At 36.5% G+C, this 12,777-nt stretch overlaps 1 protein-coding gene across 1 annotated transcript in view; it reads left to right on the forward strand.

The window, feature by feature from the left end:
* Nucleotides 1-11,268, forward strand: part of POF1B (premature ovarian failure, 1B) — a 99,562-nt gene extending 88,294 nt beyond the window's left edge. Inside the window, exons 13-14 of the mRNA XM_012647132.1 lie at nucleotides 618-700; nucleotides 11,130-11,268. Of these exons, the coding sequence (XP_012502586.1) occupies nucleotides 618-700; nucleotides 11,130-11,268 (222 nt within the window). The remainder of the gene's footprint in view (nucleotides 1-617; nucleotides 701-11,129) is intronic.
* Nucleotides 11,269-12,777: the final 1,509 nt, after the last annotated feature.

A 12,777-nucleotide genomic window follows, 5' to 3' on the forward strand; every position in this document is an offset into this window, starting at 1 on the left:
AAGACATTGATTTTATATCTCATTATCAGTGAAACTCCCAATAAGACTGTGAGCTCCTTAGTGAATTGTAAGCTGCTTCATCAAAGTACTGTGTTATATTTCACCCTGTATCTAAAGCATGTAGCCCAGTATCTGGCATTAAATAGGCACTGAAGAAATTACCAAAAATGATGGCTAATAATATTGTATTGCTATTATTGAACAAATGGTGCTTGTAGTGACTTTCAGTGATGGACTTTCTGTTAGGAATCTATATCTGCTTCCATATTGAAGTTTCAATACTTTTCTGTTGTGGCTATCCTTTTCAAGCTGTTTAGGACAAAAATTTTCACATCTTCATCTTGAGAAACATGCCCATTCGATCTCAAGTTATCCCCTATGTATAGATACACTATATCAGTTAGTGGGTTCCTACCTAGGCATATGATATAACTTGTTAGGTACTGCGAAGCAACACTATATGATACTCAACAAGTGGGATTAGAACATTCTTACCTCAAGTCTAAAAAAGTAAGGGGGGGTAATTATTCTTAGTGACTTTGGTAAACTATCGAACATGCCTGTTACTTCATGTTTCTACTTTCTGTCAAATGATTATGTTGTCTTTTATTTATAAGGAACTCTCAAAGTTGAGACAAGAAATATATTCATCTCATAACCAACCCTCAAGTGGTGGAAGGACTACTATTACTACTAAAAAGTAATGTATTTTAAATGAAATTTGAATATCATTATGGTTATTAGATAATCCAAAGTATTGCATATTTAATTGATACATCTCTAGACAGTTTTCTGCTGGCTAGTCATTCTAGCCAGCAAAAGAATAAATATGCACAAAAGAACATCACTATTATGGTCAATAAAATCCTGTAGCACGCTTTCCCTGTATTTACAATATATTAAATACTGTGAAAGTGAAAACCAAATAATTAGTTGTTTAACCAACCACATTAGTTATAACACTTTCAGTTGCATGTGAGAGAGAAAAACTTAAACTGGGAATTAGTTAATTCATTTAGATGGAGTTGCTTGGCATCCAGATGGATTTGTGTACTCAAAATATATCTGTCTTTAACATCTTGACTCTGCTCTTTCCTGTGAATATGTCATTCTTAATCAGGATCTCCCCTCATGGTAGTGATATGACTGACCATAGCTTACATTTCAGCAAATTAGTAAAAATATAAAGTAACTATGTAAATATGAATAGTTTTAGAAAAAGTCTATTTTTTATATTTCATATAAATGGAATCATATAATATGTAGTGTTTTGTGACTAGATTCTTTCATTTTGCATAATGTTTTCACGATGCACCCATGATTTAGCATGTGTCAGGACGTCATTCATTTTTGTTGCGAAATAATATCCCATTTTATATATATATGCGACATTTTATCTATTCATTAGTTGACAGACATTTGGGTTGTTTTCAATTTTGGGTTATTATGAATAATGCTACTATGAACATCTGTGTACAAATTTGTATGTTATATGTATGCATTTCTTTTGAACACATATCTAGAAGTGGAATTTATGGGTCACCTGGTAACTCTATGTTTAACATTTTGAGGAACAGCCATACCGTTTTCCAAAGCAGCTGCACCATTGTATATTCCCACCAGCAGTGTATGAGAGTTCCAATTTCTCCCCATCCTCGCCACCACTTGTTATCGTTCATCTCTTGGATTATAGTCATCCTAGGTGGTGGGATGCGGTATCGAATTGTACTTTTGATTTGTATTTCCCTAATAACTAAGGCGGTTTAGCATTCTTTCATGTGCTTATTGGCCATTCATGTGTCTTATTTGGAGAAATGTCTATTCAAAATTTTTTTCTATTAATATTTTTTAAATTGGATTATTTTTATTGTTGAATTGCAAGTGAACTTTATATATTCTGATACAAGTTCCTTATCAGAGATATGATTTGCAAATATTTCCTCCCACTCCATGGGTTATCTTTTCACTATCTTGATAGTACCATTTGTAGCATAAGTTTTTAATTTTTAAAAAGTCAGATTCATCCACTTTTTTCTTTTCTTGCTCGGCTTTTGGTATCATATGTAAGCAACTATTGCCTAAGTCTAGGTTATAAATATTTAAACCCATGTTTACTTCTAAGAATTTTTTTTTTTTTTTTGAGACAGAGTCTCACTCTTTTTGCCTGGGCTAGAGCGAGTGCCGTGGCGTCAGCCTAGCTCACAGCAACCTCACAAACTCCTGGGCTCAAGCAATCCTTCTGCTTCAGCCTCCCGAGTAGCTGGGACTACAGGCATGAGTCACCATGCCCGGCTAATTTTTTTTCTATATATTTTTAGTTGGCCGATTAATTTCTTTCTAATTTTAGTAGAGGCGGGGTCTCGCTCTTGCTCAGGCTGGTCTTGAACTCCTGAGCTCAAACAATCCACCCGCCTCGGCCTCCCAGAGTGCTAGGATTACAGGCGTGAGCCACCACACCCGGCCTACTTCTAAGAATTTTATCATTTATCTATTATATGGAGATATATGATCCGTTTTGATTTAATTTTTATATGATATGAAATAGGGTCCAAATTCATTCTTGTGCAAAGGGATAGCCAGTTGTCCCAGCATCATTTGTAGAATGCACTATTTTTTCCCCATTAAATTGACTTGACAACCTTATCTATAATCAAATGACCAGTAATGTAAGAGTAAATTCATAGACTGTCAATTTTATTCCATTAGTCTATTTGCCTATCTTTATGCCAGTGCCACACTGTCTTGATTACAATAGCTTTTTAGTAAGTTTCAAAATCAGGAGTGGGAGTTTTTCAAACTGTCCATCTTTCCGTGATTGTTTTGGCTATTTTTGGTCCCTTGCTTTTCCGTATGAATTTTAGGATGAGTTTGTCAATTTCAGCAGAAAATCCTTTTGGAATTTTTATAAGAATGTCATTGAATATGCAGTACACTTTGAGTAGTGTTACCATATTAACAATATTAAGTCTTCTGACCCATTAGCATGGCATCCCTTTCCATTTAGATCCTCTTTAATTTCTTAAAACAATATTTTGTAGTTTTTATTGGATGTTTTATACTTCTTTTACAGATTTATTGCTAAATATTATATTTTTGATGCTATTATAAGTAGAATTGTTTTATTTTCATTTTCAGATTGTTGATTGCAAGTGTCTAGGATTACAACTGATTTTTTTGTATTGACCTTGCATTCTTTAACCTTGCTGTACTCATTTATTAGTTTTAATAGTTTTTTAATTGGATTTCTTTAAAATTTCAATATACAAGATCTTGTCATTTGCACATAGTGATAGTTTGACATCTTCATTTCAAATTTGGATGCATTTTCTTTCTTTTTCTTGCCTAATTGCCCTAGGACCTCCAGTACAATGTGAAATAAAAGTGGCAAGGATGGATACTCTTGTCATTTTCCTGATCTTAGGGGCAAACATTTACTCTTTAACCTTTAAATGTGATGCTAGCTGTGAACTTTTCATAGATATCTTTATCAAATTGGGAAGTTTTCATCTATTCTTAGTTTATAGAGGTTTCTTTTTTTAAATCATGAAAGTGTGCTGGAAATTGTCAGATGCTTTTTCTATGCCTATTGAGATGATCATAAGGTTTTTGTCCTTTATTCTATTAATATGGCATATTACATTAAATGGTTTTCAAATGTTACAATAACCTTGCACCCTTGGGATAAAGCCCACTTGCTCATGTTATATAATTATTTGTATATGTTACTGTATTTATTTTGTTAACATTTTGTTGAGAATTTTTCCTTCTATATTCATAAGTGATATTGATCTGTAGCTTTCTTTACTTGTGGTTTTTTGGTTTTGGTATTAGGGTAAAACTAGCCTCATAGAATGAACTGGGAAGTTTTCCTTCCTTTTCTACTGATTGGAAGACTTTCTGAGGATTAATATTAATTTTTCTTTCTTTTTTTTTATTTCAGGGTATTGTGAGGGTACAAACATTATGGTTACACTTTATGTCTTTGTCTCACCCAAGTTGGGTTAAAGACATGCCCTTCCCCCCCTACAGTGCTCCCCGTGTCTTTTAGTTGCGGATTTACCACCCCATCCCCCTAATCCCTGGAGAGTATTTCTGCCATGTGATTAAACGCTTGATGGAATGCTCTAGTTGGAGCTATTTGGGCCTGTGCTTTCCTTCATGGGATTTTTTTTTTAATTACTAATTCAAACTCTTTTCTCGTCATAGGTCTATACACATTTTCTATTTGTTCTTGAGATGGTTTGGTAATTTGTGACTTCCTAAGAATTTGTTCATTTTATCCAAGTTATTTATTTACTGATTTTTATTTCTGTAAGGGTCTCCCTTCTCCTCTTTCATGTCTTATTTTAGCAATTTGAATCCCTTCTCCTATTTTTTTATTTTTTATTTTTGGTGAATCTAGATGAAGGTTTTCCAGTTTTGCTGATTTTTTAAAAAACTAATTTTGGTTTCAGTGATTTTTTTCTGTTGTTTTATGTTGTCTATTTCATTTATTTCCTCTCTAATCTTTATTATTTCATTTTCTTCTTCTTGTTTGGGCTTAGCTCGCTCTTCTTATTTTCGTTGCTAAGATGGAAGTCTAGGTTGTTGATTTGAAATTGTTTTTCTTTTATAAGTAAAGGTTTACAGCTATAAATTTCCCTCTGAGGACTGCTTTCACTGTATCCCATAAATTCCAGTCTGTTATATTTTCAACTGCCGCCATCTCAAAGTATTTTCTGACTTCTCTTGTTATTTCTTGTTTGACCCATTCATTATTTAGGAATAATACTTAATTTATATGCGTTTTTGAATTTTCCAAATTCCTTGTTGCTATTTAATATTTATTTCTAACTTTATTCCATTGTAGTCAGCAAACATACTTTGTATGATTTTCAGTCTTTTTAAAGTTTTTGAATCTTTTTCTTGTTCTATAACCTATGTCTGTTTTAGAGAATGTTCCATGTGTACTTGATAAGAATATCAAAAATATAATATTTAGGTAGAGATTTCTATAGATGTCTGTTAGGTCTAGATGATTTATACTGTTTTTTTATTTTAGCATATTAAGGGGGTACAAATGTTTAGCTTACATATATTGTCTTTGCCCCACCCGGGTCAGAACTTCAAGCATGTCCATCCCCCAGACGCTGTGCAACACACCATTAGGTGTGAATATACCCATCCCCACCTCCCCCTGCCACTTTCCCGACACCCAATGAATGTTACTACTATATGTGCACATAAGTGCTGATCAGTTAATATTAATTTGATGGTGAGTACATGTGTCGCTTGTTTTTCCATTCTGTGACACTTCACTTAGTAGAATGGGCTCCAGCTCTATCCAGGATAATATAGGAGGTGCTAGATCACCATTGTTTTTTGTGGCTGAGTAGAAGTCCATGATGCACATATATGGCATATTATTAATCTACTTATGTATTGATGGGCACTTGAGTTATTTCCACATCTTTGCAATTGTGAATTGTGCTTCATTCTTTTTTATTCTTTTTAAATTTTTTCTTCTGACTTTGTATTTTCAAATAGCCTATCTTCTAACTCACTAATTCCTTCTTTTGCTTGATCAATTCTTCTTTTGAGAGACTCTGATACATTTCTCACTTTGTCAATTGAATTTTTCAGCTCCAGAATTTCTGCTTGATTTTTTTAAATTATTTCAATCTCTTTGTTAAATTTCTCTGATAGGCTTCTGAATTCCGTGTCTGTGTTGTCTTGAAGTTCATTGAGCTTCTTCAGGACAGCTATCTCCATCACTCTGGAATTGTTCACTGGTACCTTATTTAGTTCATTGGTGAGGTCATGTTTTCCTGGGTGTTCTTCATGCTTGTGAATGTTCATCAATGTCTGGGTATTTAAGAGTTAAGTATTTATTTTAATTTTTGCGGTCTGGGCTTGTTTGAATCTGTCCTTCTTAAGAAGGCTTTCCAAATATTCAAAGGGAATTGAGTTTTGTAATCTAAGTTTTTGGACACTACAGCTGTATCAGTGCTGGGGGCATCCCAAGCCCCATAATGCTGTGACTCTTGCAGATTACTGCCTTGATAGACTTGGGTAAGATACAGAATTCCCTGGATTACCAGGCAAAATCTCTCACTCTCTTCCCTCACTCTTTGTGCTAAGCTGCTGGAGTTGGGGGAGGAGTGATGTGGGCACTCCCTCATTGCCACTGCAGCTAGATGTGCCAGCTGACATCTGAAGCCAGCCCAGTCTCACCCAAAGCCCGTGGTGACTATTGCCTGGCTGCCTCTCATGTTTATTCAAAGCTCCAGGGCTTTTTCATCAACAAATGGTGAATCCTTCTTCCCTCTTGGCAGCATGTTTCCCTCTAGGCCAGGGTGAGTCTAGAAATACCATCTAGGAACTAAGGCCTGGAATTAGGGACTTGATGAATCTGCTTGGTACTTTATGTCACTGTGCCTGAGCTGGTACCCAAGTTGCAAAACAAAGTACTCTGAACTCTTCTCTTTCCTTTCCACAAGCGGAAAAAGGGTTTGCCTGAGCTATACTGTCTAGAGTTGGGGTAGGGTTGGCACAGGCACTGGCTTGGCTGCAGCTCCTCGTGTCTCGCTGGGTGACGTGCACCCCATATCCACTGGGTCTGAGCCAGCGCAGCCACTGGAATTGCCCAAGGACTGCATCCTTTGTGGTCTGACTGCCTTATGAATTTATTCTAGCCCCTAGGCCACTTTTTGTCAGCTGGTGGTGGGACTAGATGGAACTCAGGTTTCGGGGTGAAGGATTTCCTTCTAGCCAGGCTGGTCTAAATGCTCCCTCCTTGGGGACCTGCAGAATTCTGCCCTGTGCTGTGTTCCCCTGTGAGGGGGGCAGCTCTGAGTTCCAATGCAAAGTCCCACACTCACGTCACTCTCCCTCCCCTGGGCACGTAGATTCTCTCTTCACTCAGTGCACTGGCACGACACTACTGGGACATGAAAGAGGGGTGGCATAGACAATGCAAGGCTACCTTTTGTGCCCTTTCAGTGCCTCTTTCCTTGGTATAATATGAAAACGAGGTCCTGTGATTGCCCACCTAATTTTTAGTTCTTCTGTAGGTGCTTCCTTGCATGGATAGTTGCTGAATTTGGTGTTTGTGCAGAGGGACAACTGCTGGAGGTTTCTGTTTGGCCATCTTGCTCCACCTGTTGCTCCCTCTTTTAGTTCTTGAACATATTTATTATAACTTCTTCGAAGTCTTTGTCTTCTAAGTCCACCGTCTGGCCCTCTTTAAAAGTAGTATTTGTTGTCTGCCTTACCCTCTTTATGTGTTACTATTTCTTCTTTCTTTGCATGTCTTAATTTGTTGTTGAAAACTAGACATTTTAGATAATACACTGTAGCAACTTGGGATATTGATCCCTGTCCCCACACTCTCACCCCTTGCTAGGGGTTGTTTGCTTGGTTGTTTGTTTAGTGATTTAGCTACACTAATTCTTCAAGGTCTTTTTTTCTCCAAAGTGTGCAGCTTCTGATGTCCCTGCTTCAGATATTTTCTTTTTTTTTTTTTTTACTTCTAACCTAACCACCTAGGTGGTACCCTGGATTGGTATAAGATGCTTATTGTTGAAAAGATGTGCTTATGCCACCTTAGCTAGTTAGATTTTTACACTTTTGGATATGAGTGTGGCATTGAGGCTGCTATCACATTTAGGGAATTTACATTTTTTGTTCCACATTCACCCAGAGAGTAGTGGACTGGAGCTCCCTCTGTCATTGCACATGAGAGAGTGCAGCCTTGAGCATGAACACACTTATCCAGACTGCTAGGTATGAACCTGGTTTTATTTTTAGTCTGGTTCCCAGGAATTGTCCCTGTGTCAGAGTAGCTTATTATCCAATGATTGGTCAGAGGTTGCATTTAATCCCCTTTGCCATTGAGTCATCTGCCCTGTGTTGATGGTCTGTCCAGCTTCTGGACTTCTTTCATGTCTTCCCCATATCCTGCTCTGATTGCTCCTGAGTAGCTGTGGCCTAGTACATATGCACAGCCTTCTTGACTCCCAGAGATAACTGTGATCTCAGGATGGCTCTTCTTAGCCTTCTCTTTCGCTATTTCTATTAGACTTCAGGCTGTTCCACCATTTGCTTATATCCTAGAGCTTCCAGCCTCCTCTTAATTGCTCTCCACCAAGACCACCACTGTTTTCGATAACATTCTCGGACATGGATTTCTACCTTATATTTTCCAAATGAAGTCAGTCTCATCACACAGAGCTGTGGAGTTTTTGTCCTTATAGCCTGCCTGTCATGCTGGGCAAAGTCCCTATGGCACTGCAAATGAACTGGGGCAGGCACCCACTTTTTCCCGATTGGCATCCCTATTCTACCAGTGAACATTGGGGGAAGGTGGCAGCCCTTCGTCTTCTCAGCTTGCCCCTCTCATCATGGAACCTTTGACCAAGGAGCATGTTGGGCTGGGGGTGATCAGGGACTCAATATTCTCAGCCTGCCATGTCTGGAGTAGAATTTCCATCTTACAAGTTGGGGCAGGGGAGAGAAAAAAGCACAAGATGCAGCCACTTTTGCCTGCAACATGGGGCTGGGAGTGGGAGGCAGTTGCATGGGAAACAGGTAGACTTCCTATCCTGGGACAAATCCATAATCCCTGACAAGAAGCTGCCGGGGTTGGGGAGAGGGAGCCACTATCTTCTTAGCTGTACTGTCCCAGAGTAGAACTTGTATAACATGAAGTTAGGGAAGGGGTTAAAGGAGAAAATCATGGCCCAAACATCATAGACTCTCAATGTTCTTAATAAGGTTTAGTAGATTTTCTTGAATGTTTCTCTATTTGCTGTCTTCCCTTGAGTCCAGAGACTTTAAATGATTTATTTTTTAAATTATAATTTTCATCAGTTAAATCATTGTTTTATTGTGGAGGGGATCTGTCAAACTCCTTACTCCTCCATTCTGGAAGTTTCATCTTGCCATTATCATTTTGCTATTTGTTTTCTATTCATCCACATTTGCTTTGCTCCCTTTTACCCTCTTCTTTTCTTCTTTTGGATTATTTTTTCATGATTGCACTCTACTTATTTTATTGGTTAATTAGATATGCTTCTTTTTTATGATTGCAGTAGAGTTTACAGTATTCTTCTTTCTTTAACTCATCACTGTCTACCATCAAATATTATACGCCATCACATGTAGCATAATAATTTTATAATAGTAAACTTCCATTTCCCCTTCATGATTTTGTTGCTATTTTTGTTATTTATTTACTTTTACATATATTAGAAGTCCCAAATGCATTATTATTTTTTATTTCAACAATTATCTTTTAAAGAAATATTAACAAGAAAAACAATGTTGTAAATTTACCCACATATTTATCTTTTCTGGTGCTATTGATTCCTTTGCTTAGATCCACATTTCTATCTTGTATCATTTTCCCTCTGCCTAAAGGACTTCTTTAATATTTCTTATCATGTTGCCCTTCTGGAGAAGACTTCTTTTGGCTTTTTATGTCTGAAAACAGTCTTTACCTTGTCTTCATTATTCCAAGATATTTTTGCTGTGTATAGACTAGTAAGCTGATAGTTTTTTTTTTTTTAAAAGTACTTTAAAGGTGTCACTTCACTATCTTCTGACTTTCATTGTGCCTAAGAAGTTTTCTATTGGTCTTATGATTTTTTCCTCTTTGAGTAATGTTCTTTTATCTTTGGCTGTTTTTAAGATTATCTACCACAGGTTTTCAGCAATTTGATAATGATGTGCCTCTCTGTATTTTTCTTCATGTTTCTTTTCCTTGAGGTTCACTGAGCTTCTTGGATATGTGTTTATAGTTTTTCATCAAATTTGGAAATAATTTGGTTGTTATGCCTTCAATTATTTTTTGCCTTCTGACAATCCTGCAAGACCTCAATTTTACATACATACAGACACTTTATATTTTCCACAGATAACACATGGTGTGTACATTTTTTGTCTTTTTCCTCATTTTATTTTGGATTTTTTGATGTCTTCAAATGTACTAGTGTTTTCTTCTACAGTGTCTAATCTGCTTTTAATCCTATCTAAATGTATTTTTCATCTTTAGAAGTCCAACATGGATCTTTTTCATATCCAACATTTCTCTCTTCATTGTGCTTATGATTTCCTCTAACTTCTTGAATATACATTGTATATTTTGTGTGTTTCTAATAGATGTATCTTTGCCTATTCATTTTTTAATCAGTGGTGTTTCTTCATCTGTTTCTATAATACTAATTCATTTTTCTCTTCATTATTAGTCATATCTTCCTGCTTCATTACATGACTAATTTTTTATTGAATGTCATATATATATTGTGATTTTACATTGTTGAAGTCTAGATTTTTTTTTTATATTGCTTAAAATATTTGGGGTTTTGTTCCGGGATAAAATTAAGTTACTCGGAAACAATTTAATACATTTAAGCTTTGCTTTTAAACTCTATTAAAACAACCTGCAGTCTAAGGCTAATTTCATCCTGATACTAAGGCAACACTCTCCTGTGGTAGCTATCTGATGCCCCGTATATTGGGAAATCTTTCCACCTTGTTGTGGAATACAAAATACCACCATCCCTATGTGAGCTCCAAGGATTGCCAGACTGCTCCTTTCCAGTGGTTCTTTCCTCAGTCTTGCTAGCTTCCTCACTGAGTACACTGATCAGAACTCACCCAGACTCCTGAAGAAGCCTCTACAGATCTCCTGACCTCTCTTCATCTATGTAGCTCTCTCCTATCTGGTATTCTGCCCCATAAATTCTAGCTTCCTTGGCCTGCATTTACTCTAAACTCTGTCACCTCAACTTGGTGACACTGCTAGAATCTCTTTGGCTTCCCTTTCTCTATACTTTGACCAAGAAAATTTCTTCAGGAAGTGAGCTATGCATGTGTAGGGCTCCTATCATTTGTTTTCCTTCTCTGGGATCACTGTCCTGTGTTGCCAGTGGTCCATTATGGCCAGAAGCAGAAGGCCCTTCCCTTTATTCTCTTGAAAATAATGGTAGTAAATCTTTGTCCATTGAAAGGGGTTTTTCTTTTTAGAAACAGTTAAAAGTCATTCAGAGCCAAATTTGCTGAATAAGGGCAATTAAACTAGGAGCAACTAAAAATGAATAAGTTATTTTCTCAAGCAGCCTGTAAACTAACTCTTTTCTTGTGTATAGATACAGGACCCAGTATCCAATCCTAGGCCTCCTGTATGATGACTATGAATATATACCACCAGGTAGTGACACACAGACTATTGTCATTGAGAAAACAGAAGACAAATGGACTTGTGTAAGTACACTTGGGCATTTCTAGCCCTATTTGGACTATTTCTTAACAGCTTTTAAAAATTAAGGTAAAATATCAAATGAATTAAAATCCTTGAGTATTTGTTTGTCAGGACTTTCGATGTTTCCATTACTGATATACAGTGGGAATTAAGAAACTTTGAAAAGATTCATACATGGGGTAATATAATTGATTAGCTAAGCTATGATAAGTTAGATAGGATTTTTACCCTAAAGGGAAAGAAGATTGACGTTTGCAATATGCTAATTTTATTTATTTCCTGATTCCATTCAAATTTTCTAAAAAAAAAAAAAGTTTCCTTTTTTCTAAAGCAGGTGGCAAACATCTTATACAATTATGAAGGGAAGTGGAGGATGGAGAAGAGGCATGTTTTAATACAATTTGTCTTACAATCTTGAATGTGGTACTTATTCCTGTAGATTATATTTTTTTAGGATTTTTGAAAGAAGATAAGAGGTATTTCCCACTAGATTATAAGATCCTCCAGTTTTAAATTCCACAGTTATAGTGAGGCTGCTGAAAAGTACTTTAAATGTCATGTACTCTAATATCTACTCTACCTTCTACAACATCCTCCAGGATGACCAGGTGGCGTGGACCTTAGCATCTTTCTAAGTGGTCCAATCCATTGCTAAGGGGACTGATTATTAAAACTCTCTTCTTATAAAGGATTGAAAACTACTTCCCTCAACTTGTACTTATTGACCTATTAACCTTTAAAATAATGATCATCAAACAGGGGAGACACAGTTGTCCCTCAGTATCTGTGATATGGGTTCTAAGATGCCCCATGGATATAAATACCTGCAGATACTCAAGTCCCTTATATAAAATGGTATAGCATTTGCATATAACCTATGAACATCCTCCCATATACTTTGAATCATCTCTAGATTATTAAAAATACCTGACACAATGTAAATGCTATATACATAGTTGTTATACTGTGTTGTTCAGGGAATAATGACAAGAAAATAAGTCTGTACATGTTCAGTAAAGACACAATTCTTTCCTCGAATAATTTTAATCTGTGGGTGGTTGAATCTTCGTCCATTGACAAAGTGTGGAACACATGGATATGGAGAGCTGATTATATATACATTCCGTAGCACAGTTGTTCTCTCAGTTTTGCTCCCTAGGGGACATTTAGCACTGCCTGGAGAAATTTTTGGTTTCCACAACCAGGTGTGTGGGTATTATTGGCATCTAGTGTGTAGAGGCCAAGGATGCTGCTAAACATACTACATTGTGCAGGACAGTCCCCCCGAACAAAGAATTATCTAGCCCCAAATGTTAATAGTGCTGAGGTTGAGAAACCCTTCTAACAGAACAGAATGCTCTTGAGTTTTTTTTCCATAATTATTTACTCCTACACTACTGCAAGAAATTCTAATAGTAAGCCACGGATAGTGGTCATAGGAATGTGTGATATCTCTCAGGTGCAATGGACAGGAAAAAGGTTGAGAATCCCAGCTCTCAAATCATACAGAATCTGACTTAAAACATTGTGAAAAG

The sequence above is a fragment of the Propithecus coquereli genome, unplaced genomic scaffold, assembly GCF_000956105.1.
Source record: "Propithecus coquereli isolate 6110/MARCELLA unplaced genomic scaffold, Pcoq_1.0 Scaffold257, whole genome shotgun sequence".
Taxonomy (NCBI): domain Eukaryota; kingdom Metazoa; phylum Chordata; class Mammalia; order Primates; family Indriidae; genus Propithecus; species Propithecus coquereli.